The sequence below is a fragment of the Alosa pseudoharengus genome, unplaced genomic scaffold (assembly GCF_046254945.1).
Source record: "Alosa pseudoharengus isolate Yale_2024_CS ecotype anadromous, Long Island Sound unplaced genomic scaffold, YU_APseudo_1.1 YU_APseudo_1.1_scf_10, whole genome shotgun sequence".
Lineage (NCBI taxonomy): Eukaryota > Metazoa > Chordata > Actinopteri > Clupeiformes > Clupeidae > Alosa > Alosa pseudoharengus.
Genome location: NW_027468565.1, coordinates 11,148,877 through 11,175,803, shown reverse-complemented (window position 1 = coordinate 11,175,803; position 26,927 = coordinate 11,148,877). Strand labels below are relative to the sequence as shown.

Below are 26,927 nucleotides of genomic sequence, written 5' to 3'. Positions count from 1 at the left end.
TGAGCAAGAACATCAATCCCACTTGTGTGAGGGAATATATGCCTTTGAGTATTGTCATATTATGTGACATTTCTTATTATGTGTTATTACAACTTGTTAATATGCACTTCATATTTACATCTTGTAAGTAAAAGTAATTGCATTGTATTACACTTGTAACATTGTGTTACTCTGTGAATGAATTTGTCACTACTTAAAGTGTAACTCCGGAGTAAAAACAACCTAGGGTCTATTTACGGTAGTTAACAAGTCCAAACTTTTGATTGAGAGCAAAATTATGTTAATTGGTGGAGTTTTGCTTTATCACTGAATGGGCTTACAGTGAATGCTAAGGGGGCAGTTAGCACATCAAAAAAGAAACTATTTTATACCACTGACAATGCTCAAAATACACTTCTGTGGTAGTGTGGGGAGGGTCTCTACAGACAAACCGAAGTATTGTAAACTTTGAAAGTATACAAAGAGGTTATAACAAGACCTGTATCTGTAGGTTCTGCTTACCATCTTGCAGCGCTGTGCAGATCTGGCTAAGCGTAACGCATGTTTGTATTGTAAGATTCAGCCAGATCTGTGCAGCGTAATTTTGCTCTCAATAAAAAAATTTAACTCATTAACTACCGTAAATAGACCCTAGGACCACTGTATCAAGGATCCTTTAATAAAGCACCAATCTGGATGGTCTGACCTAGACTGACCCCAAAATTTAGTTACACAAACCTCAATTCATATATTTTGTTTCAACAATAAACTCATATCTTATTTGAACTCATTCAGTTTCTTCCATAATGCAATTCACTTCCTGAAACGATCACATTATCTGGCTATATCTAACTCAAACAGCCTATCAAGAAACATTTTGGGCCATTACCATGATGACAGTGAGACGACCACATGCTCCCCTCCTGGGCTCTGTAATATTTAAAACCAGCAGGGGGGTCGAGCTGACCCAGAGCCATCCACAGGGTTCTGATGAGCCCCAGCAGGTCCAGAACCGGCGCCCTGGTTTGTAATGTGAATCAGAGCAGTGTGTATCAGGAATGTGGGTAAGGAGGACAGTGAAAGGCTGTGAGAATACAAGAGTTGATTTCACCTGGCAAGCACTTGCATAGCAAGGGAGAGCAGGGCTTCACAGTAAGGTTAACATAACCCTGTGGATTTGTGAAAATGCAATCAACATGTCCAGTGTTTGTACTGGATTGCTTTGTGTACACGCATCCTCTCTCTCTCTCTGTCTCTCTCTCTGTGTGTGTGTGTGTATGTGTGTGTGCATGTGTGCGTGTGTGTGTGTATGTGCACACATGCACAGACACAACAGCACTCACACATCATCTGAGCCTGGCAATTACCAGTATAAAATTCCAATTCATCACCATGGTGATGGAGAACATATTTCAGAATATTAGATTACCTTCAACCATTCAACCATTTTCTTTCTTTATTTGTTTTTTTTGTTCTCCAATTGCTTCAGTGAACATGAGCTGACTATGCTCATTTATTTCCTACAGATGGGAAAGGTAATGAGTTCTCTTGATTATGCTCTCCATCCACCTTTTGTTTTGCTATTTAACTGTTATTATTGTGCTTTTCTTACCAGGACACAATATATAAAAATGCAATGTTTGGATACTGATGCCTGTTGGTGTAAACAGATCCTATTGTAAAGATGAGCTTGACAGAGTGCACAGAGAGAGAGAGAGAGAGAGAGAGAGAAAGAGAGAGAGAGTGCACAGAGTGAGAGAGAGAGAGAGAGAACTGGAGTAGTGGGAGAGAGTGTTAACTGACATAGAGAGTGAAGAGAAAGACAATCCATCTCAAGTGACAGGCAAATGTGTAATGAGGGCCTATCCGCACGGAAGTGGGGGAACTTTTGAAATGTTGATGTGAAGACCAACACCTGTGTGTGTGTGTGTGTGTGTGTGTGTGTGTGTGTGTGTGTGTGTGTGTGTGTGTGTGTGTGTGTGTGTGTGTGTGTGTTGTAGAGGACCACAGAGGCAGAGCTGTGGAGAAGCTGGTGTATGGGGTGGAGAATAACAGCACTCTGCTTGAGTGCAGCCCCAGGTCCCTGCAGGCCAGACTCCTTTGGTTTCTGCTGAGAGGAACTGACATGGAAGAGGTTAGCCACACACACACACACACACACACACACACAAACACGTACACACACACACACACACACACACACACACACACACACACACACACACACACACACACACAAACACGTACACACACACACACGTACACACACACACACACACACGCTGCCGAGAGCCTCAATTGGGTCTGAAGTTTTAAGTTCAGTTGGACACAGCCTGTCAAACTTCTGTCCAAGGCTGACCACATCCTGACAAACAATACTGAGTTTGAATTCAAGCTGAACTTTTACTCAAAAATGATTTACTTATCCTGGCCCCATTTCAATCAAGAGGCCAAGAAGGTGTTCAGATATTTTTATTGTGAAATATGATTAATTATTTTAAATTACTATTGTTTATTATCAATAAGATAAAATATAGTGCATTTTCATCAGACTTTTCCCATGTTTGCCACCGTGGACCACAATACCATATCACATGCGTTACTGGGAAATAACCAAATGTTTTCTCTCAAAGAGCTAAAAATTGTCCCTATTCTGAATGCAACAAGTGATGCTGGGATAATTGCTCAATCCCACCCATTGGCACCCGAGGGAGAGGAGATTTAATAGCACGTGTTAGCAGACACAGGGTCCGATGCACATTACACTCAATGTGTTAGCATCTGTTTTCTTCTAGCTCCGCTATACATCAAAGCATGCGAGTGGGTTCCATGTCTATGTGGAAGCCTGGAAAGGGCCTCTTATCTTCAGTTCTCATCCAGTCTTAAATAATGCTAATACAGGCTACAGTGTGGAGGTGTTGAGCGTAACCTCTCCATCAGCCAATTTATAAACACATTTAAACCACAGCGCAGAAGGACCCTTGTGGCCACTTCTGGTCTTCAATAAGCCCAATTATCCACAGAGTGGCAAATAACAAAGGGTGCAACCTTTCTTCCGTAAAAGGGCCTGCTGATAATGATTGTTCTGCTGGAAGTTGGGTTTATGTAAGACAACTTAATAGCCCTGTCTGTAAGATAGAATTTAGACTATTATCACACAGAAACTCTTATTTGACTTGTCAGAGGATTCATTTTCCATAATGTCTGATTTTAATCTGAATAAAAGGTGAAACCTCATACTGTATTGATAGAAATCAGTGATTGAAAGAGGCTTCAAGAGGCTTCCTTTTCCCAGTGGTATGACCAAAGTCTATCACCAAACATGTGGTGGAAGTGCTCTGGTTTAATCTGCGTGTGCTGAACCCTCCTCAGATCCCTGGTGACGAGCGGGTGGTGAGGACGGGCCACGGGCTGCTGTTCCTGCGCCTGCGCCGGGCCGACACCGGCACCTACCTCTGCCAGTCGGTGGAGCACGGCTTTGTGCAGCCGCTGGCCCGCATCACCCTGGAGGTGCTGGAGGAGGAGCGGCTGGAAGGGCTGCTCCACCGCGGGGGAGGAGGAGGAGGAGGAGGAGCTGGGGGCGAAGGGAAGGAGGAGAGGGATGACGGGGGTGACGTTAGCCCCCTGCACCGGTCGTCCGCGGCCCTGCCCTGCCCTTTCCCTAGCCTGCCCACGGGGCCAGCCACCTCCAAGCTGTGGTACAAGGAGTTCCTGCAGCTCATCGGCTACAGCAACTTCCAGCGCGTGGAGCAGTACTGTGAGCGTGTGTGGTGCGTCGCCTCCGACAAGAAGAAGAAGAAGATGAAGGCGCTGGCACCCAAGTGGAGGTTCCCCCAGGGCACCGAGCGGCGCCCAAAACAGCGGGCGCCGCGACACACTCCCGATTAGAATCAGTTAGGGAGCGAAGGGAAGCTGCGAAGGAGAGAGGGAGGAAGAGAGGGAGGAAGAGAAAGAGAGAGAGAGAGAGAGGAATTGACAAAAAGACAGAATGGAATCAAGACAGAGACTGATAACAGAACCATGAACTTTGCCTAGAGACAGAGTTGTGGATAGGACAGACATTTCAAACATAATCAGTACCACAGTTGTTGAAAGCAAATGGCACAGCCAGGCTGTAGTGGTGAAGTGTCGAATTACACCTGACATTTGTGTCCATTTTCACTCAAACTGTGCACAATGGATGATAATAGGATAATGTGATAATCACATGCATTTCCCCTTGCTAAAGCTGGACTGATTTTGGACATTGGGGAAATGAGAACATTTGAATGCCATTATCGTTGCCATGGTTATGTCAGTATAACACAAATGCTCTGCAGGCTAATGCTCCTGTAATTGACAGGCTGTGTGCGGGGGGTTTTTTAGTGCGTACTGTAGCTCTCTGTGCATTTTCCTCTGCATGTTTCCCTCTGCTTATCAGCTACAACAGACTCAGAGGATATTACTCGGCTTGTAAGTAACGATGTGAGCTTTCATTCAAAGACCACTGAAAGAAGCTTGGTACACTGACAAACTTGATTCAAAAGGCATGCCACTGGTTGATAGGCTATTAAGTCTACAAGACTAAACTGTTCATTGCCAAAAGGTTTGGGTCGGAGAGAGAGCGAGATAGATCAGCTGAATTATAACGCACACCTCATACGTATTCCTCCAGTCTGTGTCATATTACTTAAATTATTATAATGGGTGTATTGTACGTCTTTGTTAGTTGTGTTAGTTTACCTTTACCAAGAAAAAACAAAACAAAACTGGAAATGCCATACTGATGTGTAGTAGAGACTGTATGAAAGTAGAATTGTTTTTTTGAATTATTTTTATTATTTACTACTACTTATTTAGTAACAGGCATGATGATTTCAATAGATATCAGACTTGTTTTTATTTCAGGTGACAAAAATGATTTTTCTTCAAGTGATATAAGCTCTACAGTATGTCGCAAATCAACATCTCAGCTGAAGTGAGTCTAATACTTGAACTCATCCTCAACAGCAGTTGATTAGTAAAAACCACTATAAATAAGTTCACTATTGCTGTTTACCTGTGTGTGAAATGTACATGGCGTATAGCATCATGTGTTTTGGAGGTCAGTGTCATGCAGTGAAGGCACCTGTAAGATGTCAATAAATATTATGACAAATAGTCTGTGTGAGCCTTCAAATAAACAGCAGGTAGAGAGGTAGACACCAACCAGAAAGCCAAGAATGTTATTAATATTGTGTTTTTGTGTTTGGTCATTTAGTGTGTGTGTGTGTTTGTGTGTGTGTTACATAGTCATCTACAGTATGTATTTGTGTACAGGATTCCCACCAATCTGTGTGTATGTAGGTAGAAGGGTCCGTTCTTGACTGGCTGTGTTTTCCACAGGTTATATCTGTTTGTGTATGTGTTTGTGTATGTGTGAGTATGCATGTGTGTGTGTGTGTGTGTGTGTGTGTGTGTGTGTGTGTGTGTGTGTGTGTGTGTGTGTGTGTGTGTGTGTGTGAGTGTGTGTGTTTTTTTGAATTCCTGGACTGCTGTACTTTCTTACTTGATGGATGCACACACTTTGTATTCATGCAGCGGCGTGGACTGATCCAGGTGTTGTTATTCTCTGTTGTGTGGAACAGGCAGGTAGTCAGGCATCATGGCTGCCACTCTCCTCCACTTGCGGTAATGGAACTGCAGATGGGGCTCATAATTAGCAATATGGCTGCCAGGCTCGCGAGGCACTGATTTATGCCACGTCTGAGGAAAAGATTGGCCTCACTGGAATGATGGCTGCCGCTTTGAGAAACGTTTCAGAGAATTGACTCCGCAAGGATCTATTTAAGTTAGTACATAGATATATAATTAAAGGTGCTCAGACAATATGTTTTTATGATTTAATGTACACTTCACAGTAATTCATGGTTTTATGGTAATTCGTGTATGCTTTCACATGCAGAATGGAAAACCCTACTCTACCTAGCATATGGTACTGTGGCATAGCATAATGTACAATTATATCAGGTCTGTCTGTTTCAGCAAATTGAGCTTAATACTGCTCTCAGTATTTGCAATGTGGTCAGCAGCTGCAGTGGAAAGCAGCCTTTCTCTGAGCTCATTGGCCCCTGTTTGCAGTTTGCCTTTGGCATATTTGCCAAATATATTTGCTTACTTGGACAGCGGTTCGTGAGCTTCCCCCTCCAGGTGCCTTTCCTGTCTGCCCTTATCAGTGCCTCTTACACCACACCGTCTGTGGACGTCAGCAGTGCTGGATAACAAGCCTTTCCCCCTGCTCACACTATTGCTGCTCAATCACACTCTAGCTCACACTATTGCTGCTCAATCCTCTCCTGTACAAGATCAAGTCAGTGTCGCATACAACTTGTTTTTCGTATGCGAGGCTGTATTGTTCTATGTTTTACATATCTTAATTTATTAGCATATAAACAGCATGGCAGAAAGTTTTAATGTTTTTCAGTGACCTTATCAGGAGATCATATTGGTTATATGGTTGTGACATGTCATCAGCATCAAAGTAATGCTGTCCTGCTAGACCACTGATGACCAAGTGTGTCTGAGAGGAAAAAACATCAATCAAAACAACACTGATTCAATCATTAATCAAACACAGTAGTTGACACAACATTCTAGTTTCCAAGAATTGTATTAATATCTGGCTTTCATTTAACATACTTTTCTAATGTATCAAACCAGACATAATATTCTGTCAACAAGGTGATCTAGACAATACTGTTTCCTCACCTAGGTAACTTCCCCATTGTAGAGGCATAATTAGACCCAAATACTCAAATCACACTTTTTGCTGCATCCTACTGCATGCATGGAATGTAGCGCTATATGGAGCTATATGATCATGGAATGTACTAGTGATATTGAGCTATATGATCATGGAATGTACTAGTGCTATATTGAGCTATATGATCATGGAATGTACTAGTTCTATATTGAACTATGTGATCATGGAATGTATTAGCAGAGGTGTCAAAAGTATTCACATTCATTACTGAGGTAGAAGTATAGATGCTAGGGTTTAAAATTACTTCTGTAGAAGTTGAAGTATCAACTCAAGCTTTTTACTGAGGTAAAAGTGTATGTTTCAAAACTACTTAAAGTACAAAAGTAAAAGTAATGTAAGGGGAAAAAATGCCATTAAGGACAAAAGCTTAGGCCGCACCACAGGGGCCTATAGTGCTACCCCACCTCCCCAAAAAAAATTTTTCTAAAGGCCATAATGACTATAATGGTATATTACAATGTTAATGTTGAAAAATTTGGGTTGCACTAGGCTACCTGTCGGCCCAGTGTCAACCGCATATGCCCATTGAAAATGAATGCATTTTAGTACAGGTACGGCCAGGGATGTAAGGTTTTTGGCTGTTCTTCCTGGATACCAACCTGGGAATGAAAACAAGCCAAAATGATATAGGAGTAACAAGGCTATTTTTAAAATGTAAGGAGTAGAAAGTACAGATAATTGTGTGAAAATGTAAGGAGTAGAAGTAAAAAGTCAGCTGAAAAATAATTACTCCAGTAAAGTATAGATACCAAAAATGTCTACTTAAGTAAGGTAACGAAGTATTTGTACTAGTGCTACGTATATTGAGCTATATGATCATGTAATATGCTAGTGCTATATTGAGCTATATTATCATGGAATGTGCTAGTGCTACATTGAGCTATATGATCATGGAATGTACTAGGCTATATTGAGCTATATTACCTCACTAGCCACTTATTATGCTTATTATGCTGCTGAAACTGTAAGGAGATATTATTAGGATTAGGATTATTATTATCTATAAGATAGATATTACAAAGTAAATATATATATAGTCATATTCTGCATGCAAATAACAGCAAAGACATTTCAAGTTTATCAACTTTAAATGTAAGCCTCAGCTTGTACCCACTTTTATCAATCTAATAATAATAGCACTACTACTAATAATAATAATTAGAATAATATGAATTTACTGGTGACAGGAGCTAGTAAAAAACAGCTAGTTAAACTTGTTTAATTGGGCACAGTATCCCCAGTAATGGGGCTTTGTGATGCATAGATAGAGAGCCCTTCAGAAATGATGCGAAGACAAACTGACCATAATGCCCTGCAATATACAACATTATTACACTTTATTAACAAAATGTGGTTGAATGCAATAATAAATCAGATATATACTGTAGTTTGGCACCCGCTAGTCCCTTAAGTGTCCAGGGATACCTTTGACGCCACTGAAGCAGTGCCAAGATGAATGTATATATCTGTGTTCTCATACAGTAGTTCCTTTGCTCTGCACTCATTTCCCCATAATTCTGCACTTGGCAACTAATTCCAGATAGGAGGACGCTGGAGAGATCCCCTGCTGCCCTCTGACAGACTGACAGCTAATTCCACCTTTAGTCCGGGATCCCAGGTTCGAAAATGTTGTCCCTTCTCTGAGACACATAAATAAATCCCAAGCAAAAGATTAATGTGGATGGGGTCTCATCCCATAGCCTGCCATCAATAACATTGTTGGACTCCTCGTCTGTCAACAGGATACAGATAGGCTGACTGGAGAATGACTCAGCCTGTAAGGATTTTTATCCTTGGCAAAACATTTAAGATTTTTAGATGGTAGGAGAGGAAAAAAAAGATGAGGGCATTGTGACTGTTAGGATAGGTTAGGTCACATGGTAGGGAGAGCGCTGACTGACAGGTGGGGCTTCATGATTAGCCGTTGTGGGGTTTCAGTTACTCTTTTATGTTTTGAATTGTGGGAGGCTTTTAGTGCTTATAGTAATATACCCTAGACAATGAAGAGCTGGCCTCATCGCCTCATAACAGTGACATTAGATCTTATGGGGTAAAAAACAAAATCACTGTAGTTTGTCATTTCCTGTGTGCACTACATGAGATTGGCAGAAAGGTGCAATATCAGATTTTCTGCGGAAGTAATTGTATTTGCCCTTTTAGCTGGGAAGGAATATGTGAAAAATCATGAAGATTGGGCACTTCTGGATAAGTTTTAGATTTTTGGCAGGGTGTTAGGTATAGGCCCAAGGTTTTCAAAAATCCATGGATACAAGTTGGGGTGTCCCCCCTAGTGGCAGTTATCCATAAAATCCAAAATGGCCCCCGCCAAAAATAGAAAAGGTTATATCTCAGCTTCCTTTAGTCTTAAATTGTTGTATAATGTATTTTCTCTACTTTGTTAGATACAAGGAATCCAATTTTGATATGTTCTTCTTATTTTAAGTCCATTTCCATGTTAAATCTTGTATCATAGTCATATTTAGCTCATAAACTGTCAATATCTCTGAAAAAGTCACATTGAAATATTACTCAGGTCCCTAGACCCATATTTTATCTCCAAGGTATGCTTTTCTTTGTTGATTGGACAGGTCACTATCAATAATAGTGTCAAAAATCACATGTTGTGACCAAAAGGACCATTGTTGAGGCCTTGAATAAACACACATTCAGAACTATGCCACAGTGAAAAGTTACAGTATATTAGGCTTTTCACCATGTCAAGGATCAATATTATATTTTAGTCAAATAACACAAAAAAAACAATTCATATTAAACCAGAGACTTTCTAATGAGGAGACACAGCACTCAAAAAATCCTCCATAGAAATACATGAGCTTAGTTTGTAAAGGCAATATCGCAGTTGTCTATGCAAATCACACCCTTTCCGGGGCAAAATGTTGACATGTGAATACATTGAGCCAATCATGTGCTGTGTTGTGAATACATTGAGCCAATAATGTGGTGTGTTGTGAAGACATCGTGCCAATCATGTGTTGTGATCTCACCGCTGGAGCAAGATTGGTGTCGTGAAGCCTTGCGCACGCGCATTTCTGACGAAATGGATGCCCGATAAGCGTTGCAATATGGCCGCCGAGTGGAGGGACTTACCTAAAAGGACTTTGCTTAAACATCATGTATTTATTCAAAGATTTTTGGTTTCACTCTTCATCATTATTAGTACAGCCTCCCTCACACTTGCACAATGTGGTACAGCAAAGTCCAGCTCGGTGGCACTTACAGTTTTCCATACAGGCAACCACACAGCCACAGTTGAGGAGGAGTGACCATCCCTTGCTGGCATCTTCCAGATGTTTGGCCTCTCAGAGCTGTGGATTGGATTTGGATCAGGGAAGGCATATAAAGATATTCCAATCCACCACATCTCAGAAATGCTGGGACCTCAAAAATGTCAAGCACTGCCCCTCTTCCACGCGTTCACATGACGTGACGTATCAGCAATGTATGGAATTGGCAAAAAAAAAAAGCATGGAATGCGTGGGCAGCTTACCCAGAAGTGACCCGACACCCTCATTCTGATCACCAAGACCCAACCAGTCATACACTGGAATCAGTGCACATGCAAGTTCTCAAACGCTGGACTGTACTCATGTATAGTAAGAACTGCGGTGTCGAGTCAGTCAATGAAACCGGAAGCTTCTTTTCACTCATGGCCTCAAATCCCGGATTCAATCCCCCCCGACCCATTATGCCTTATTCCAGCATGGAAAGCGTGCCCTGCACACTGCAGCTTTTGTCTGGAAGCAGTCCCTTTCCAAAACTCCAGAGATTCCAGACCCCAGTGAGTGGGGTTGGGAATGGAATGACAGAACCAAAGTCTGGGTGCCATATTAGACAGATCTGGAAGATGCCAGCAAGGGATACTCACTCCTCCTCAACTGTGGCTGTGTGTTTGCTTGTATGGGCAACTGTAAGTGCCACTGAGCTGGACTTTGCTGTACCTAATTGTGCAAGTGTGAGGGAGGCTGTAATGATGAAGAGTGAAACCAAAAATCTTTGAATAATACATGATGTTTAAGTATGAATTCTTTTTTTGTGAAGCGAAGCAAAGCGGCGGTCATATAGGTTTAGTCAGATTTCTTTTTTTTTCTTTTTTTTCTTTTTCACATGTCCAAATTTCCGTCAAGGATTCCCGGGACACTGTAAGACCGGGGTACACGGAACTTGGTGGGCATGTAACCCCACATGGATAGCATGGAACCATCGTTTTTCGTTTTGATCTGTAGCCCCCCCCCCCCCCCCCCCCCTTGGACTGGACCCCCCGATAGGAGGGTAGGGCAGACACAGTTTTCTGTGAATATCTCGAGAACCGTAGGGTTTAGGAGGAACATTTTTTTGGTATGTTGATCTCAAGGGGCTATGTCAACCCATTCCATAACCACTCATTTCATGTATAGCACCATTTAGTTAAACACAAAAAAGTAAAAATGAGGTGTTGTAATCGCAGGTATCTGTGACCTAACATAGTCAAAACTGCACGAAATTGGAAGTGTAGGATCATTATGACACCTTCTGAATGCATGCCAAGTTTCGTGGAATTCCGCTCATGGGGGGCCACACAATAAGTTAATTTATGTTACTATACACCAACTGGCCTGTAGGTGGCCGGAGACAGTTTTCTATGAATATATCGAGAACCGTAGGGCCTAGAAGGTCCACCTTTTTTTGTATGTTGGTCTTAAGGGGACATGTCAACCCATCCCATTACCACTTATTTCATGTATAGCGCCACCTAGTTAAAAATTAAAAAGCAAACAATTAGGTGTTTTCATTACAATATCTCTGGCTGACATGGTCAAAACTGCACGAAATTGAAAGTGTAGGATCATTATGACACCCTCCGAATGCTTGCCATGTGTACATTTAGTGACCGTACACCAACAAGGATTCCCGGGACACTGAAAGACCGGGGTACACGAAACTTGGTGGGCATGTAACCCCACATGGATAGCATGGAACCATCATTTTTCGTTTTGATCTGTAGCCCCCCCCCACTGGACTGGACCCCCCGAACTGAGGGTAGGGCAGACACAGTTTTCTGTGAATATCTTGAGAACCGTAGGGCCTAGGATGACCAATTTTATCCGTATGTTTGCCTCCAGGGGTCATCTTAACCCATTCTATGTGCACACATGTGCATAAACAGATACACACGCACACACATACATTCACAGTAATCATACGTATGACACATACTCACACAGTAGACATATGTACGCATGCATGCACATGCACAAACACAGGCACATACGCAGGCACACACACAAGCACACACACACACACACACACACATAAACATAAACATGTACACGCACACATGCACACAAGAATTTCTCAGAATTATGAACAGGCAAGATGGGGGTGGGGTTGTATAAAATGAATTTTACATGTGAAATCTATGAACTAATCATGTTTTGGTACTTGTTGTCTAGCAGATACCAGTGAGAATTGAGTGTGGATAATGCAATTTAGTGAGACAGTTAGAATCATATAGGCCTTTCAGCGTGATTTATTTTTGTGGAAAAAATGTGCTGGACTGGGCGGCGGTCATATTTTGTACCACTCTGCGGTACATCTAGTTTGACTAAAATGTAATATTGATCCTTAACATGGTGAAAAGCCTAATATAACTTTTCTCTGTAGCATAGTTCTGAAGTTGTGTTTATTTAAGGCCTCAACAATGGTCCTTTTGGTCACAACATGTGATTTTTTGACCCTATAGTGATAGTGACCTGTCCAATCAACAAAGAAAAGCATACCTTGGAGGTAAAAATATGGGTCTAGGGACCTGAGTATTTCAATTGGACTTTTTCAGAGATATTGATAGTTTATTAGCTAAATATCATTATGATACTACATGGAAATTGACTGAAAATAAGAAGAACATATCAAAATTGGATTCCTTGTATCAAACAAAGTAGAGACAATACATTATACAACAATTTAAGACTAAAGGAAGCTGAGATATAACCTTTTCTCTTTTCGGCGGGGGCCATTTTGGATTTTATGGATAACTGCCACTAGGGGGGCCACCCCAACTTGTATCCATGGATTTTTGAAAACCTTAGACCTATACCTAACACCCTGCCAAAAATCAAAAACTTATCCAGAAGTGCCCAACTTTCATGAATTGCATCCTAGCTATTTGAAGTGTCATCTGAGGCATCACACTGTACAAACTAGAAACGGAAACGTTTATAGGAGGAGGCAACAAGTTCACATTTCTGAAGGACTACAGTGAGATTTACTGGGCTCCTACCCTGCAGCAGTCAAAGAAAGGTAAAAACAACAAGCTAGCCTTGCTCTCTTCCAAACACTAAAAGCTTCAGTAGAAGGCAGCCTCACTGAGGCCAAATGTGGCAGTGAAACACAAAGCCAAATTGGAATTCAAAAGGTGACCTTCCCAGAAAGGTAGACATCGATTGATATGGACAATCATTGCCAGGGCTTCCGTGAAAAATAGATAGTGACTTGCTGTCCCTTAGTGGCCGTAAGGGCACAAGCAATGCTTTCCAGAGATGTGAGATAAAAATCCCCCTTTATGCAGACCAGAGGCAGTGACTGTTTCATTGAAGGCTATGGCTATAGCTCAGAACCCTTCTGACCATTTCAGGTATTTTTGAGCCTTCCAGTTTGGAGAAAATCCACCTTATATCAGGTGTGCACCTGTTATTTATTCTGCCGGTTGCTACGTGTCTGACAGGTGGAACGTCATCAATACTCCAATGACACGCCTCTTTTTGCAGACAGGAAACAATCCCCATTTCGCGCCCATAGACATGAACTACGACAAAGTATCTTGCTCTGCCTATGTATAATCTTTGCCAACACTGCTCCATTCTTAGTGACTGGTAAGTTATGATGGAGGGCAACTGAACTGAAGTCTGCACAATGGAGATGACACCACTGAGGGTTAAGGGCTGGCCAAAAGAGCACGGCTAGTCTAGTTGCGTAGAACCTTTTGAAGACAACCAAAAACATTTTAGCTGGTGCCCATTTGTGGTGACTCAAAGATGACTCAATTTGTGACATTTTCTATTTTTAATGAGTAGGGAGAATGGGAATCACGTGCAAATATAATTTATAAAGGACAAGGCAATTTGAACAAAGCAGAATGATCATGGATTCTCAAACAGGAAATATATTGACCACAAAGCGACTTCCATGGGCACGGTTTCCTAATTTACATTCAACACCACAATATCCTTTTGACCTCTGAAATAACATAATAGAGATTTCCAGCCCACTGAATGAGGTCCATCATTAGAAAAAAAATAGCCCTTGGTCATGGTGGCATGGATTGCTGTTGAGACATGATTATGATTCTGTGTGGCTTTATTTGCAGGCAGAACAGGCAAACGGTGAAGAAGAACTTGAATGTGACAGCAGGAGAGAGCAGGCATTAAGAAAATGGTACCCTCCTCCCTTGTAGATTGCATGAATGCAAGTATGATTAGAAGCACACACGCACGCACGCACACACACACACACACACACACACACACACACACGCACACACACACATTTGTAAATGCAGTGTACCATGATTTGATTTCTATAAATGCTATAGAGACACATGAACTCAATACATGTATACATACACCAGCATCTCAGAACAGTCAAAACCATTAGCCATCAAGCAAACCCTGGCAATGCCTCCATTTTATGAGTAAAGTCAGCCTCCACCTTGCTTATCTGAAATTCCAATCCAGCTTCTCCCCTGGTCCATGCACCTCACCCATCTAAACCCATTTGCAAAGCACAGTTATATGGCCAAGCTGTTATTTGTCCAGACCGCTCTCCCTCCCTGTGTTTGGTGGTGAGTGTTCATTAACAAGCATGTGCCGTGTTTAAGGATAACAGCTCTGCATCACTCATGGAGATAATTTCCATTGCGTTTTTCTTATCTCACCTTTGACAGACGTGCTGACAAACAGCAAAATATAAGCATTTCCCTTCGGGCAAACGGCGTTTGATCTGACAAAATGACTTTCGTTTTTTTAATCACATGAGATTGTCATCAAAGGTGTGGAAACAGATGAGAGAGGCCTATCTTCCATCTCCTTTTTAATCCCCATGCCTATGTGTTGTCACTATCACTATCAAGCTTGTGTTTTTTGTATGCTTATATTGTGCGTAGAGTAAATATTTATGGTGGCCTGAAATAATAATTAAAAAAAGACCTCCACGTATTATTTTATTATGTCCATTTGCAACGTAAGGCAGTGATGGAAAATCCACTGTGAAAACACAGTGAGAAGCATACGCCTGCCTGGATAGGATCACTGCCTGAGGAGCAAATGTCCATTATCAGAGATTATCAGCAGGCAAATAGACACTTGTCTCTCCGCTATCAGGGCAGCACAAGGAGAGGCACAGGCAAACAAATGAATGTCCCAGCAGCCAGGGACAACCACTGTGCATGAGACAGCGATCAAACGCTCCATAAAGACTGAAAACAAACAGCCCCTGAAGGTAAAAACATGTTTAACCCAAGAGCAAAAGATTATTTAAAGCTTAGTCTGAATTTATTTTCAGCATTTCTCATCAATAGTCTTTGAAAAATTTTATATTTTTTAAGTGCACACACAGACCATGTGATATTTACATAGCAGCCCCTGCAAGGGTGTGCTGTTAATGAGTGGAAAAGAGCAGTGAAATGTAGCATATTCTAATTCATGTGGCATATTCTGACGTTAGTCCCTGGGGGATCACATGAGTAGAGAGAGAAATGGAACACAGGGATTTTCCTTGTCATCTGTGCTGAAAATGCACCCAGTCAGAGTTTACGAGCCCTCTGCCTTCAGTCCAGTGTGTGGGGACCGGACCGTTTCTCATGGCCACGGTGCCCGGCGTGACAGAGGTCAGAGTCTTAAGTGCTGCAGTATAGTGCGAGTGCGGCACATCACGCGGGAAGCCCCGAGCCGTACGTCTTTGTGTGGCTGCCAACTGTAAACATGTCACGTGGCTGTGCTTGCCTGTGCCTACCATCCACCCCCATACCCACCACACACAAACACACACATACATGTACACACACAGATGCACATAATGCACCCTGAGTCACGGCAGGGGAGGGGTGGTGGGAGGATGTGAGTGGGAGGGCATGAAGGTGGGGGCAATAATACCCACAATCCATCAGAGTGCGTGACACCTCGGCGACGAATCATCCTCACGACGCAGAGAAAGAAAAGAGAACTCGGATACTGAGTCACACACTCACACACACACACACACACACACACACACACACTCACACACACACACACACACACACACACACACACACACACACACATACACACACACACACACACAGGCGCGACACATCCCCACTGAAGGGAAGAAGATAAAGAGAATAAATGAAAGTGAGACAGAGAAAGTCAGAGAGAGAGAGAGAGTGAAAAGGATGACACAGAATAAAGACACTGTCATCAGAATAAATGCAGATGGAATGAGGCAGTTGACATGAAGGGCTGTTAAGCATATTGTTTTAGTCCTCTTGATGTCTAACATAGGATTATAAATGATGCCAAAAAACGATCATGAAATGCATAATGCTCTCCTGACATGATCCAGTCCAAAACAAATATCGCCTTCTTAGTTGCTTGTGCACACTCTACTCAGGGTGTATGTTCCTCCGAGCCCTCTGGTCTACGGTCAAGCAAAAGACTCATTCCGCAGTGTGAGGGGGCGAGGGCAGTGCCAACTGTGAGGCAGCAGACGTCACTTAATCCCGCTGTAATCATCGAGTCTGTGGCCTCCCTCTCATTTCAGTTCCGTTGTGTAATCCGCACTGATCGCCTGCACTTATTGCGTAACCTCGCCGACCTCTGCATCGTAAAGACGCAACAGCTGGTCCCATCGCACACATAATAAAATCAAAGCGAGGAAGAGCAATACCAAGCAGGCACACAGTGTTCAACGCCAATCAGCAAGGGGCCCTGGCTGCGAGGGCAAATATTTATGCTGAAAATCAATGGGATTGATCTCGGGGCGGAAACGTGAGTGAAGGAAGCTGTTTAGCTTTCCTCTGGCGAGTTATATTTCATTGCATCTCTTGAGGAATGGAGGTGTGCAAGGAATCTATCCTGTCTCAATATCGGAACAGACACGTTGAGCGACCTATCCTATATAGAGCAGGGTTTAATTAAGAGGTGTGGATGCACACATACCTGATTCAACAAGTCGGCTTTTTCTGACTTCACAACAGTTAATTTGGGGATAACTTGAGTGTCTAGTTACGTGCGTCACAAATGTCTCGTTGAGGGCTCAAGAGTTTGCGTGCATGATGTAATTCAATGCCTTTGAATGTTTTGGATGGAAATATGTATTCCCCTGGTGTTGGCTTGCGGGTGGGTGGGGTGGGGGTGTTGGGGGAACAAGCAAGGCCGAGGCCGACGGCAAATGTGATCTTTCCACTTGGCCTCACTGCTTCTCCCTCCGTGCCATGCTTATAGAACACCCAACAGAACAGAGAGGGGAACAAAACAGAGAGGTACATATGAATATCACATATATATAAGGAGGCCTAAATGTACATGTCTGCAGCCTTCCTCCTGTGGAACAGGCAGAAGAGGAGCTTGTGAGACCCCGGCGGAATGAGATGGCAACGATGAGGTGTGAACACTGCTCTCTGACCTGATATAGCCGACCGGTGGGAGCGAGGCTGTTTGAGGAACAGCTGTGTGGCCGTGTGCGGATCATGAATAAATGAGCAGAGACCTGATCCCCCATAGCCCCACAAGAGCAGAAGCAGGAGGAGCGCAGTCATGCTGTCCCTCTCTGGCTTTACACCCCGGTGTGACCACTCAGCACCACAATGCACCACACCGCACCGCGCCACGCCACCGCACCGTGTTGCCACCAGTGAAGGTGATCGGGAGGCAGAGTGTGCTACGCGCTGTATATGAAATGCACACCACACTGAGAGGGACGTGGCGGTTCTTTTCATGCTCTCCTTCCCATGCCATAACTGGAGCATTCCATCTCAAGGTCAAAAGAGGGAGGGTAGGACGAGAGAGGAGAGAGAGGGAGAGAGGGAGGGAGAGAGATATTATGCTACTAGTTTTTTTACTTGGTGCCTGTTCATTGTGTATACTGCTTTGTACACATACTGTGCATTTGTGTGTTCCACATTTGCTCAGATTTGCATAAAAAGTGCCAAGTCATATTTTTTGTGGGTTATTGTATTTGTGGGCATTGTGTGTAGGCACTGTGGGGCTGTATCTGTGAATGACACATAAATTCAATGACACATAAATCCACCAGAATTAGAATCCTATGAATAGATTTTCTCCAAAATCCCTGAAAGTGGTTCGAGCTATGAGTCAGTGTCTGCTCAGAGCCTTTCTCGGGGCTGCTCTGCACAACCACAAACTATGGAAACTCTTATTCCGTGACAAGAAAATATGAATACTCCTGACACTTTTTTCTCTTCTCTAAGGAATGCTTTTAATCCAGTTCACATCTCTTATCAGTAGTGCTTACTGATGGAGGTAAATAATGATAGTACGTCAATAATGCTATGACACAGTGTTCCACATACGATTTGAAACCATATGACCCAAATACAATAGCGCATATTTCTAATTTGATGTATCTCAGCTGTCCAATAAATCACTCAGATCAGACTCTTACCCCTCAACCTTAAGGTTGGTGGATAACCTAAATCAGTATCCAAACCTCAAATTTCATTGTAAATTTCACTGTAAAACAGCTAAATGTTTTGAGCTCATACTTAGTTTAAAGGAGAAGACAAACCCATGACTGTGTCACTTAACAGATGTCGGGGAACAGAAGATATGAGGCAAAATATTCTCTTCAGCAATCTTTCAGGAATGACACCATAGCCTCTGGCGTCAAAAAAACAACGAATTTGCTAGTTAGCATGCTAGTTCGATGCTGCATCAATTCTAATGTTTTTGATCCATACGGAAACTTGTTACCCAAAACATTTAAAAACTATAGCTTTTTTAATCATATATCAGTTATACTTTACTTGACAGTATCGACATAAGAGTGACATGACACTGTCATGAACGTGTCATAAACAAGTCATAAACTTTTATGACATAACGCTTCTGTTATTAAGAATCATTCGGTTTTTGTCATAACAAGTTAGGATTAGGGTTAGGTTTAAGGTTCATGTGTCATGATGACAGTGTCATGTGTTTATGACAGTGTCATGTCACTCTTATGGCAATACTGTTAAGTAAAGTGTTACCCATATATCTTCCAACATTGACATGATTTGTACAAGAATTTACGATATGAAGGTGGATAATACATCCATGAAGCGAAAATGATTCTGACCTTGTGATAGCCACTCTGACATTGCGAGTCCAGTTGAAGCAATTTGTTTTGGCAACCAAAAATGAAATGAAGTCAGGAATATCCCAATCCCAATTATTGACTTGCACCTGTTTAATGTCATATGTTCGCTTATAAATAAAGGCTGTGCTATGAGGTAATTGTAAAGTTTTACCAATTATTTATTTTCGAACATCTTTACTTCTGAAGACCCTTAAATACACTTAACAAATACAAATAAACTTGAGCATCGAGTGGATTTAAAGGAGAGTGCCCCTCACAGCAAATATAATATTGGCCATTTTTGTGATGTGGATGCAGGGGCGCTGCTAGATATTTTGGGCCCTATGACAGACAATAATTCTACTATATATTATCGGGAGGGGGGAGGGGGGGCTCTCTGGGGGAGTTACCATACCAAGACTAACTAAATTCAGTAAATTTAACTGAATTGGACCTCAGGTGAAAATAAAAAGAAACATCTCTGATAGCATAGTAAACCATTGTACCGCTGGGGTTGTCCTCTCATCTTGTTTTACACCTCTTCAATTATATAAAGCTCCTTGTCTAGACCTCACTATTGCATTACGCCTCCAAGGGCAGCCCATTCCCCTTGTGCACATTGTTGTACAGCAGTGCATCCACTGTTAGTCCCCCTTGCTATAATAATACTGATTCTTTTCCCCATGACCTTTGAACAAATGGGCTCTACAGCATCCACTCACAGATCAGGGATCAGTTTTTTTGTAGCCGTAGCCTCTTGAGGGAAGGAGCCTAGAGGGTAAGAGATCATAAATGATACAGAAGCAGGTAGTTGTCATGGGGAGCAGGAGTTCACCTGTTAATCAAGGGAGACACTGACAAAGTCATAGCAGGGTCCAGTTTGGCACACAGTCCACAGCTGTTAAGACTAAACCACACACATATACGTGACATATAGGGCAGCTTTACTTCTCTTCTGTGTGGGAAAGTAGGGAAGCTTCTCTTGCTTTTGATGTATCTTCGCTGATTGCTCTTTTAAAATCAGCTTGTGTAATTCTAGTAAAATGTACACCTGTTTTAATGAAAAACGAAGACAGGAAAAAATCATGGAAAACACATCATAAAACATATAAGAAAGCACCTTAATTTTTCTTTTTTTAACAGTTCTAATGGCATTGGTGTCACCGGCAATTCAACCCAACTCAGGTTGCACACAAACCCCACGACGCATGTTGTTGGCCCAAAGCTGGCTAATAGCTCAACACACTGGCCCAGTGTTGAGCTGTGCAGCGGGCTCAGTTACTGGAGGACTAATGCGAATCTGGCTTCTGTTGCACCACAGCCTTCAGACGACTGATTAAAGTGACTGATGACCAGAGAGATCTCCTCCACGGTCACCTGGGGTTGTTTGGCACTGTGATGTGGTTGGAATGCTATACCACCAAAACCACGCTATAGACCTCCTGCAGTTAAGTTTGCAACCTTGGACGCAACTTGCTGGTAAGACTAATCTTGTGTGTCATTGTTGGAATAAATTGAAAGAATTTCATCTCTCGTTATGAATAGACCCTTTCAACAAGGTAAACAAAAACAATGCTTGAACGTTCTATTTGGGCCCCAATCTACTTCCTCTGCATTAAGATAACATATGGAATGTTAAAAAGGAAGTCTTGTGGGGCCAACTATGATGCTGATAATGGAACTCTCTTGAAAGGGTCCATAGCAAAATCATAAACATAAACATTCTATCAAGGTGGAAGGCAACACCAGAAATATGTAAATCAAATGCTAATTAATCTATTTAGGCAAAATAATAGCAAAGATGATAAACTAGCCAATGCATGGTTGATAAAATATTTAATCGTTATTCAGAGTGCCACACAACACCTATCATCAGTGAGCACAAAAATAAAAATGTGTTTCAACTTAAACCAGCTTAAACCACAGTTCACAGTAACTTAGCCTACTGCTCAAAAACAGGGCTAGCCAAAAAAAAAATACAAATTTAAGTGAGGATGCCAATGTTTGTAACCTGTGAAGTGGTTTCATTTGCGTCACTGATGGAGGGATTAGGCATGCTTGCCACTTTAGGGTTTTGCACTGTGAAAAGCAGATGCCGATGCCAGGGCTTCCCCTCACCATCATCCATCACCAGCCCCAGCATCATCAGGACCATCGGGAGCCACACAGCCCTCCTTTTTAAGCCCCCTAATCCACTAGCATTTCTCCCATCTCCCGTGGAGAGAGAGAGACACCCGCGATGCCAGGGAGTGAGTGCTAGTGCCACTGACGAGAGGCGATCGGCACTGATTTCCTGACAGGCCCCGATTGGACAGAGCCAGGGGCCTGAGGAGATTAGGGGGTGGACTCTCATCGCACTCATCAAGCGGACCATTCTCCAGGGGGAAGAGAAGAGAGAGAGAGAGAGTGGGAAAGAGAGAGAGAGGGGTAGAGAGAGAGAGACTGTCCCTTTAAGAGTATTTTTAGATGCAGGCGGTTAGCAGTGGTCACTGGTCAGGAAAATGTGCATTAGCGTTGGCAGAATGTGTGAGCATGGAGCTAGAGGAGGACGTGGGTGATGCAATGTGGATTTAACTATATTTCCTAGGACATACAGTAAAAAAAAGAAGACGTGGAAAGACTACAAACTAAAAAAAATCTATTTCACTGGATGTGGACTTACATTATCCCAACTGACAACTGGAAAGCACATGACAGACTGAAGGTATGTTACTCACATTAATGCTTTGAAATGAATTAATGGTATATCATTTCCTCTCATAGAGTACACTTATAGTTTACTATACCTTACATACTATTCACATGCCACACAAACTGAAAAAAAAAATATATCATGAGAAATGACTAGAAGATCGAATGGTCATGCATTGATGAATTCCACGCCATTGAACATTATCTTAAGCAACTGTCAGACTTACACCAATACGGTCTTCTGTGAGCTTATCCATCACTGGGCAAGTGTAGCCCAGGTCCATCTTCTTCCTCCTGGGGCCAGATATTTAAATTTAATGACACTGGCAAACAGTGAGTGATCAGGTTACTGTATTCATTACCAGTTGACCCTGGCCTATACTCGTTTAGAACACTGTGACAGGCCCCACTTGCTTGGCTCTCTGTAGTCAGTGTGCCAGAGCAGGAACTCTGGCTGTACCCCCTGGGCAACGTCACTCCCATCACCGTGATATTAATTACCTGGGCTTCTTTAGTTACATTCTGCATTTCATGCAGCTTTGGAGGGAGCAGCGCTTATGTGTGAAATATTTTATCGAGGAGAATGTACAGTAGATGTGGATTGGACTGCATCTCTCTCTCTCTCTCTCTCTCTCTCTCTCTCTCTGTGTCTGTGTGTTTGCAAGCTTTGTGTGTCTGTCAGTGAGTGAGAGAATGAGCAGGGGCGAATGGATGTATCTGTGTGAGTATGTGTGAGTGTAAAGAGAGAAAAGTGATAGTAAGACAGATGGAGAGAGAGTGTAAAGAGAGAACAGTGAGAGAGAGAGGAGAGGCAGACAGAGTGTGTGTGGGAGAAATGTGAATGCACCGCTCTCTTTCTCTCTCTCTCTCTCTCTCTCTCTCTCTCTCTGTGAGATTGTTTCCGCTTTGCTGATGACAAATGTCGCTCTGTTTGCCCGCGCTAGGCAGAGCAGCCAGCCAACGCCCGGGCAGTGCCACGGCCCTTTTTGTCAGGCAGACATGCCCCCCGCACACACCTGTCTGAGCCTTCATTACACAACCTGCAGGAGCACTGGAATACCAATCCAGCACAGAGCACAGCATCCAAAGGCATCACCATCTCATCCTCTCGCCAGTGTGGGCTAGCCACGAGTAATCCCCCCTGCTCTAGTCCTTTCTACACCCGTTTTGTCCTCTTGCCAGAAATATCTCCCTAGATGTCCTTTTGATGTGTAAATACACATTCTGATATGCTTTGCAGTGTTTGGCTGTTTTAGTGTTTTGTTTTGACATTGCCAAATGCAAGCAACTGCATATTATGAACTGTCATACAAAGATTATGTTTTCAACACAGCAAAAGGTCTACACAGGCCTTGCTTATAGAGCTCAACAAAGACACTGATTTGACTAATATGATAATAGGATATAAAACCAACCCTCGCAACGCACTGAACCGTCACCCTGGTTAATAAAAAGAGGAGACAGACACGTGCAAGGCTGGTGTCTGACGTTAAGCCGTTTTAACTCGGAGCTGCGGAGGCAGATGCCGGGATGCGATGTGAAGCGTCTGTGGGGGCGGCGTTTTAATGCTGTTCACTAGCGGCTAGCAAGGCAGCACAGCACGCGTGGATGAGAAGCCACTCTCTGCTCACTCGCCAGATTGAGAGCAGGGAATAATAACAAGCTGTGCAAGCATGGGGACCGTTTGCCCTTTTCTGCCCCAGATGAACATGAGCTCAAACATGAAAAGACAACACCCACATGCATGTTTGCACACACACAGACACACACATGAATGGATTGATAAGCAGTCACTTAGTGTTACTACATTTACATAAATGGGATTGGATTAAGTATACTGTTTTGCAGGGCTCAACATTAACTTTTGAAAGTGGTTGCCAGCTTTGCCATTTTGCCAACTCGGCATGAGGTTTTGGTTCCCAAAGCCAACCAAATCTGGTTGCCACTTGTAACAATTTGGTAGCCAAGGGCAACCATTGGCAACCATTAATGTCGAGCCCTGCTGCTTTAATGCTTTCCTCAGTATCCCACATGTGAGGGATTGCTTTGTCACGACTCATGTACACACACATAGACACACACACACACATACACGCACACACACATACTCACACATAGGCACTTTTACTCATATTCACAATCAGTCACATGGTCTCGTGTCTCATCACATCCCACCCAGTGCGGAGGGAGATGTGGGTTGTGTGAATCCAGCACGACTCCAGCTCCCACATGCACACGCACTAGTCACACCTCCACTGTCTGCTCCTCCAACTGAAGATGGACTGGATGCCTAAAGAGAGGGTTGGATTAATATGTTGGGAACCTATCACTTTGTCTATCCCTCTATCTGTCTCTCTTTCCATCAGTCTGTCTGTCTACCTGTCCGCATCTTCTGCAATTTCTGTTTACAGGGATAGTTTATTTTAGACTGAACTGTGCTGAGGGTCTCAAAGGAGGCATTTAATGCTGAAGCCATATTGTGATGGTATTGTTTGTTGTGTGGTTCTGCTAAACTCTTTATCTAGTCAAGGGTTTTGATATGCAGGACTGATTGTTCCTACTTTGAAAAGACACATGGTTAAAAAAAAAATGCTGTGTATGCCTGACTCAAATTCTCACTATTCCATTGAGACTCAAAATAACCTGTGTTTCTTCACACCCTCTCTTGAGACACACTGATTAGGAAAAAAAATAAAAAATACTCAACACTTCTCTTAAAAGGGTTATTGTTTATTCAAAGGACAAACAATAACAACATAGTAAGCAAAGGGTTAAGGGTTGGCCAGGTTTGTCACTGCTACATCCCTTTTGGCTAATTAACTGCATTGGTTTGTACAGTATATGGTTCCAGATAATATTGGATTGTTTTTTTTAGCCAAGTCGTTTGGCACTGCCAGATTGTTTCTTCAATAGTCTGGTGCAATGCAGAGTCACTGTCACTGCTGAGAATAAGTTAAAGTCTGTGGCTTGATCGGATCTGCATCAGTTGAGGAAAACCTCTATCTGGCTGGGCTTGTTGTCAACTCAGCTCAGCACCGGCCATGTGAGGCCACTGGGCTCACAGGTTAGAGCGCTGCCATTCCACACGATTGTCCAGTGGGACCTCTCCACTGAGATCAGACAGAGAGAGAGAGAGAGAGAGAGAGAGTGCAGAGATGTACAGAAATGTATCAGAGATGTGGAGGGTGGGGGTGAAGGAACACAAAACTGAGCAATGAAGAAGTGACATAAAAAACAAGACTCAGACAAAAACACCCACAATGCACTAGGATGGTTTCCTCTCCTTTCACGTTTCATCTGGAGCCCTGCCCTTCTGCTCTGTTCTGTCTGGCAGTCTGATCAAACAGATCCCTGATTGGAGTTGAGCTCTGCCAACACCGCAAGGCTGCAGGCAGCTGGTCACACTTAGCTGCCGTATGCTTTTCTTCACACCCAGACTTTTTTATATTTACATACATATTTATACGGGAGAGATGGCTGATATTCAACCAACGGTTGAAAGTCATTCATAAAGTATCCAAAATGCAGCTTCTACCCAAACAATTGGACAGAGCCATACTGTACTGTTACATTACCACCCGGCAGTATCAACACAGCGCAGCAAGAGGTTCTGTTCTGGTGTTTCTTCTGCAAAATTAGCGTGTCGCGTGGGATGGATTCCGTCCCGTCGACAGAGATGCGTCAGAGTGAGTGGATTCCTTTGCTTCAGAGAGTTGTGTTGACACAGGACCAGGTCCAGGCCAGATGGCTGGTGACTGAGCTCAGAGAAGGCGTCTGCTGTCGTCCGTCGGGCCTGGTGGCAGATTGCAGGCGTCGCGACTTCCGTACGTCCTCCTCACGGTTGCTGGTATTCTGAGCCTTCCTTTTCAGGCCATATTAGGAGATTTGATACTCATGTTGGTGGTGGCACAGATGGTGGATTAGCTTTGGATTTATTCTTTGATATCTCAAATGAATTATGCTATCCTGAGGAGGGAACTATTGATAGAAGTGACAGGCTTCTAAATGATTCGGGGAGAAATTAAAGTCTTCTTTCTGTGCCGTCCGCCCACCCTTAGAAGTCTATTCACCTTCCTCTGTCACCATTTCACGTACTTCAATGTGCTGGAAATGGACTTTTATATTGGAAGCACTGTGCGCCACATGATTATATTTACCAAACCCAAAACAAGTAACTGGAACTGAAAAATAGCTCCTGATAACATACAGTATCTCTGGCTGATGAAAGAATACCCATCAAAGGGTCTTTGCTTCATGGGCATCAGATCCTATCATAACAGATCATTCCAGACTTACATTCTCACCCAAACACAGCACCACATCACATTCACTGATTCTCATGGGTGATTCTCTCACATGCTACAGCTTCTCAGGTACTGTAACACACAGTACAATCCATTCACAGTAGACAGAACTGTAATACAGTAATGCAAGGAAAGAGCTCCAGGTAATTGCCTGAGTCAGGGCTGATGGCTTTTATAGATCCACCATTAAGAATACCAGGGCTCATTATATTTCTCTCAGGACTGTGGTGCTGGAGGAAGACAAAGGCTTTCCAATACCTGCAAAGGAGAGAAAAGCTATTTTCCCTTCAGGAATAACCTGTGGTCACTTCTGTTTGTGAGCCTGGGCATCATGGATCTCAGACCAACAGGCTGAAAGATGGAGATGAGAGTAGGAGAGACCGAGAGTGAGAGAGAACTGATTTGTCATCAGTGTTTACTGGCGCCCTGAAGGTGGTGAGCAGTTTAAGAATGCTCAAGCTCTACTAGCTGCTGATGTTGACCTTGAGAATTAGCAACACATGAACCTAGCATGTAAACATCACTGATTTTAGAGACTAATATGAACATAACTGCACTGTTTTGCGGTATTATTCAAGGCATTCAACCAATGATTGATCTATCAAGATGTGTATTCTAAAACCACAAAAATACAGGAAGCTCAATGACCACACAGCCACCTACCTTGGCAAATAAATATAAATTGTGCAAGGCATAAATTAATGGTAACATAGGCCTATCCAGCAGTGACATTAAACAATGTAATGTTTTCTATCGTTTAAGGGAGAAATACACCGTATCGTCGCTTTAATTTCAATTTTCTAGGGGTGAGGTAGCCTACGGAGATCAGCTGTCATATA

The 26,927-nt window shown here is 42.9% G+C and overlaps 1 protein-coding gene across 1 annotated transcript in view; it reads left to right on the top strand.

Moving 5' to 3' along the window:
- Window positions 1-5,136, top strand: part of sema3e (sema domain, immunoglobulin domain (Ig), short basic domain, secreted, (semaphorin) 3E) — a 44,871-nt gene extending 39,735 nt beyond the window's left edge. The window contains exons 16-17 of the mRNA XM_076263255.1: window positions 1,980-2,113; window positions 3,352-5,136. Of these exons, the coding sequence (XP_076119370.1) occupies window positions 1,980-2,113; window positions 3,352-3,867 (650 nt within the window). The 3' untranslated portion in view covers window positions 3,868-5,136. The remainder of the gene's footprint in view (window positions 1-1,979; window positions 2,114-3,351) is intronic.
- The last annotated feature ends 21,791 nt before the right edge of the window (window positions 5,137-26,927 follow it).